Here is a 5783-nt window from a genome sequence, read left to right as displayed (position 1 = left end):
GTGAAACCCCATCTCTACTAAAAATACAAAAATCAGCTGGGCACAGTGGTACACACCTGTAATCCCAGCTCCTCGGGAGGCTGAGGCAGGAGAATTGCTTGAACCCAGGAGGTGGGGGTTGCAGTGAGCCGAGATTGCGCCGCTGCACTCCAGCCTGGGTGACAAAGAGAGACTCCATCTCAAAAAAATAATAATAAAATAAAATAATATACCAATATTATCACTAGCAGTGAGATTACCAAATACAATTTAATATTTCCTTGTGGTTCTTTTGGCCCTGATACATTTTAACCTTAGCTGAAGGATAATTTAATGGGACAAATCATTTCTGTACCAGCCTGACACCATTATTCCTTAATTAGGAGTAAAGGGAACTAAGTGCAAAAGCTCAAGTCATATCAGTTTTTAGACCATTTCCCCTTCCAACTAGCATCCTGAGACAAAAACATAAGGTCTGGATGAAAAAGTCTTCAGGGAATGGATATAAACACAGGAGAAACAAATCACCCTACTGAGTAACACGGGGTCAGTGAACTGAAAGAATAAGAGGCCAGGAAAGAAATCATGAGCATAATTCTCATTAAACAGGCACGGTAAGTCAGAGCTGACAGGCAGCTGCAAATTTTCTCAGCAGGAGCTATAGTGAAATGCTGCTTAGCAACACCCGAAGGCAGATGACAATGACGACCATACAAAGAGCTGGAGAATCAGATTTAAGCGTGACAATCATGCCATCTTACAACTGCCTATTGACCAACCAAGCAACAACTAATTCTGGTTAAGTGGTAAAATCTGGCGACTGTACTGCCTTTGCTTTGTTACTTTTATTTCCTGTCTTTTTTAAAGGTGGGAAAAATAATGTCTGAGCCAATAAAATTCAGGCACTGACTCGCATAACGATACTCCTCTAAAAGCATTTTTTAAAACATCTTAAAACTTTACAGAATGTTGTGGAGATAACTGTGAGTTAGAGGACCTATAATAAAATTCAAGGTGATCTCACTATTATTAGTGATTTCTTTTCTTCAAATTGAGTGTATAATCATTTTCAAGTTTTGATACACATTAGAATCATCCATGGAGCTTGAGTAGGACAAAGATGCCCAGGCTCTAATGCAGACATGCTGAATCAGAATCTCTAAACGTGGGCTGGCTATCAATATACTGAAAAAGATCCCAGATAACTTTTTTTGCACCCAAAGTTGAAAACTACTATAACATAACATATAAACATTTAAGACAAAATTTTATGTGCATGAGAATCACCTCGGGAGCTTGTTAAACGTGTGGAGTCTCAGGACACTGGAACGTTTTGGATTCAGTGGCCTGGTGTGGGCAGTGTAGTTTCCATATTTAACCAGCATTCCAGGAAACACCTCACGATCCAGGTGTCATCAAATCACACTCTCAGCAACATTTTTAAACTATATTTTTTGGAAAGAAAAAAAGGCTAGGGTCCAGAATGTGGCAACTACTGACCTGAGTGATGTTTGTGAATATCTGCTCAGACATTCTCTCGCACAGAACAGCCATCAGCTGCAGGACAAGCAGCTTCTGCTCTTGGCCTTCCACAAGAAGAGTCTGATATTGCTCTAATTCCAAGAGGCTCTTGCTGGAGAAGGGCTCAGTTTTTAACCCTGTTTCATTTTCCGTGGCCACAAGAGTCAACTCCTACAAGCATGGCAGGAAAGAAAAAGTGAAGATAAAGCCAGTAGAACTAAGGCCTTCTCAAACATAAGTAGAAAACTCTGTTTGAACTGCATGTTTAAAGAAATAGTCTGTGTTTGTTGCAACATTATTTGTAATAGCCAAAACTTGGAGACAAGCTAAATGTCCAGCAATAAGAAAAAATTATGATGTATTTATAATATCACAGCAGTTAAAATAAATGAATTAGATTTATATGGGTATCAATATACATAGATCTCAAAAAACACTACTGAGTGAAAAATGTAAGTTTCAGAATAATATATACAGTATGATACCATGTATATAAAAATTTAAAGTCTCACAATAAAAAACATACACACACACACACAAAGAAATAGTTTGACAAGCTTTCGGCTTTGTGGGTATTTCTATGATTTCTACTAGTGGCCTTCCTTGAACTGAGCCTCAGATCACCTCACATTCTCAAACCCCTTTTGGAGACCATTACATGCCTCCAGCACTACAGCTCTTTTCCTCTAAGATACTTAGAACTAACTTCTAAGAAATTATGTATTACTGAGGGTTTTGTAGGCTATTCACCTACCCTTCTTGGCTTACTGAAACCTCTGCCTCCTGGGCTCAAGTGATCCTTTCATCTTAGCCTCCCGAGTAGCTGGGACTACAGGCACAAGCCCCCATGCCAGCCTAATTTTTTGTATTTTTGGTAGAGACGGGGTTTCGCCATGTTGCCCAAGCTGGTCTCAAATGCCTGAGCTCAGGTGATCCACCTGGCTCGGCCTCCCAAAGTGCTGGGAGTGAGCCACCTTTTTTTAAGTATACAATTAAGAGCACATCCCCTTGGAATGTTATTTAGAAAGAGTATCGCTGGGCATGGGGATGGGTGTGAACATGGGAGGTAAGAAAGCATCAAAAAGTGTCTCCTACTTCAAGTTCTAGAAATGTTAGCCCTGATTCCCTCCTTGAATTCTCCCATACCTACAGAAACCTTAAATTCTCTTAGAGCTCTTTTAGAGTAGACACTTTATTTAGGGGAAAGAGTTGAGAAGGCAGAGCTGGAGGTCACTGGCTTATGATGTCATACAGTGCAACAAGCAGTAACAGTATGGGGTACAAGTTACTGTCAGAGAATAGAAGAAAAGCAAGCAAAGCACAACCACTGGCACTAAGAAACAAACCCGGAAAAGGCTTCAGGTGCCTGCAAAATGAAATGAAGGAGGCAGAATTGCTAAATCTCCTTTGCAAATACTTGACAAAACAACAGTCAGAAAGGATAAGGGATTACTCTATAGCTGTAAAACCTGCTATTAACTTCAAAAGAGTTCTTACTGTCAACACAGAGCAAAGATTAACCCTTTCATAGATCGAGGGTTCTGCTTTGCTCATCTCTAAACTGCCAGTGCCGATTATTTGAGGAAGTAGTAGATAACATGAGTACTAGTGAAGAAAAGTTTCTTCTTTTTACCAATCCAAAGGCTACTAAAAAATAAATTCCTTTATGTCCTTTGATCGCTTTCCTTAAATTAGGGCCTACATTTTAGGATCTAAAATTATAAATGCTTTGAAAATTCAAAGGGTTTCCTGGCACTCCCCTGGAATAACACTGACCAGGAATTACAGGTAGTTCTTACTTTCAAACAGAAGATGAAGAAGTCTCCTGCCAAACCGCATTCCTGGCAGTGGGACAGCAAGTCCCCGAGATGCTCTACCCGGCCCTGCTCTGAGGATACCTTCTGGTACAGAGCTTCATCTTCATCTTCATCACTGCAATGAGGGTAAAATTTATCTTGGCAGAGTTACCAGAGATACACATAATTTTAAACCCCATAACAATCTTCTAAAGTAACACGTTATGTCCAAACAGTTAATCATTAAAAAGATCCCCCAAATTTATTTAACTTATTTTACTATTTCTCCATTCTGAAAAAAGTATTGATTCTCAGAAACTAGGCTGTTATGTCCTGCATGGTCATTTGCTCAAATAGGGAAAGATTCATGAAGATGGATGTTAGCCGGGCACAGTGGTGCACACCGGTAGTGTACCAGGAGGCTGAGGCAGGAAGACTGCTTGAGCCCACGAGTTTGAGGTTGTAGTGCATTATGGTCACAACTGAATAGCCACTGAATTCCAGTAACATAGACAACATGGTAAGATCTCATTTCTAAAAAAAAAAAAAAAAGATGGATGTTGGAGAATTACTATTACTTTTACAAAAGCAAGGAGGAATTAAAGTATATACAAGTCATATGCAGATATTCTGGGTCCTGAGGAAAAACAGAAAGAGAAGGCTGTAAAGTAAGGCTAGATCACAGAGGGCCTTGGATGTCATTCAAAAGAACTTTGACTTTTTTCTGATAAGCTACTGAAGGGTTATGGGCAGCAGAAAAAGATGTGATCATCATGGGAGGACATGCAGTCTCAACTGAAAGGAACCAATTAGCTGAGATAAGAAAATGCATAAAGGTTCAGAAAAATGAGTAGGTTGAATGTGATTACCAAGTTATAAAATCTGGCTAAATCAATGCTATGATTACTGCAAAAATTTATTTATTTATTTATTTATTTATTTATTTATTTATTTATTTGAGATGGAGTCTCGCTCTTGTTGCCCAGGCTGGAGTGCAATGATGCGATCTTGGTTCACTGCAACCTCCGCCTCCCGGGTTCAAGCAGTTCTCCTGCCTCAGCCTCCGGAGTAGCTGGGATTACAGGCGCCCACCACCACGCCCAGCTAACTTTTGGTGTTTTTAGTAGAGACAGTATTTCACTATGGTGGCCAGGCTGGTCTCGAACTTCTGACCTCGTGATCTGCCCGCCTTGGCCTACCAAAGTGCTGGGATTACAGGCATGAGCCACTGCACTCAGCCGTTTTTTGTTTTTTGTTTTTTTTTTTTAAATTTTTGAGACAGGGTCTCACTCATTGCCTAGGCTGGAGTACAGTGGTGCAATCATGGCTCACTGCAGCCTCAACCTCCCAGACTGAGGCAATCCTCCCACTTCAGCCTCCTAAGTAGCTGGGACTAGAGAGGTGCACCATCACAACCAACTAATATTTGTATTTTTTTGTAGAAACCGGGTTTTGCCATATTGCCCAGGCTGATCAAGAAATATTCGTACTTTCTCATGAGGTACTATGGCTTTTAGTTTTTAATTCTTCTGACAAGTGAAAAGACAAAGATACCATGTATACATATATATACACCTGTGTGTGTGTGTACATACTTTTTTTATAATTTTTTTTTTTTTTAACACGGAGTTTTACTCTTGTCACCTAGGCTGGAGTACAATGGTGCGATCTCGGCTTACTGCAACCTCCACCTCCCGGGTTCAAGTGATTCTCCTGCCTCAGCCTCCCGAGTAGCTGGGATTACAGGCGACTGCCACCACGCCTGTCTAATTTTTGTATTTTTAGTAGACACAGAGTTTTACCATGTTGGCCAGGCTGGTCTCGAACTCTCGACCTCATGTGATCCGCCCATCTCGGCCTCCCAAAATGCTGGGATTACAAGCATGAGCCACTGTGCCCGGCCTTTTTTTTTTTTTTTTAAAGAAATGGGGTCTTGCTATGTTGCCCAGGCTGATCTTGAACGCCTAACCTCAAGCAATCCTCACACCTTGGCCTCCCAAAGTGCTGGGATTACCAGTATGAACCACCATACGCAGCTCAAGATACTATATTATTATACCATATCATCATATAAACAAATACAAAAGCATTGAAAATGTACTAAAAAGCAAAACACTAAAATAATGTGAACAGGAAATAAGACACTAGTTGACTTTTGTTTTCCTCTTTATATGTTTTTCGTATTATAAAAAGAATATGTGTTATTTCAGTGACCAATGACATAAAATTTTTTCAGACTAAATTGAGAAAAAAAAAATGACAGATGTTTCTTCATCTCATTGAAAAGTACAATTATTAACTTGGCAGACCATCTCATTAGGCAGTATGTCTCAGTGTGCCAGTTCACTAAGAACATGGACTTCCCACACCTGTAATCCCAGCACTTTGGGAGGCCGAGGCAGGTGGATCACAAGGTCAGGAGATGGAGACCATCCTGGCTAACTCGGTGAAACCCTGCCTTTACTAAAAATACAAAAAATCAGCCGG

At 40.3% G+C, this 5783-nt stretch overlaps 1 protein-coding gene across 1 annotated transcript in view; it reads right to left on the bottom strand.

The window, feature by feature from the left end:
- TANGO6 (transport and golgi organization 6 homolog (Drosophila)) overlaps window positions 1-5783 on the bottom strand; it is a 289584-nt gene that overhangs the window by 218759 nt on the left and 65042 nt on the right. The window contains exons 10-11 of the mRNA XM_011976674.1: window positions 3300-3432; window positions 1480-1671 (exon numbers count right to left, since the gene is read on the bottom strand). Of these exons, the coding sequence (XP_011832064.1) occupies window positions 1480-1671; window positions 3300-3432 (325 nt within the window). The remainder of the gene's footprint in view (window positions 1-1479; window positions 1672-3299; window positions 3433-5783) is intronic.

Source organism: Mandrillus leucophaeus, unplaced genomic scaffold (assembly GCF_000951045.1).
Source record: "Mandrillus leucophaeus isolate KB7577 unplaced genomic scaffold, Mleu.le_1.0 Scaffold17, whole genome shotgun sequence".
In the NCBI taxonomy this organism is placed as follows: Eukaryota; Metazoa; Chordata; class Mammalia; order Primates; family Cercopithecidae; genus Mandrillus; species Mandrillus leucophaeus.
The sequence above is the reverse complement of the archived record's forward strand: the minus strand, read 5'-3'. Positions and strand labels throughout refer to the sequence as shown.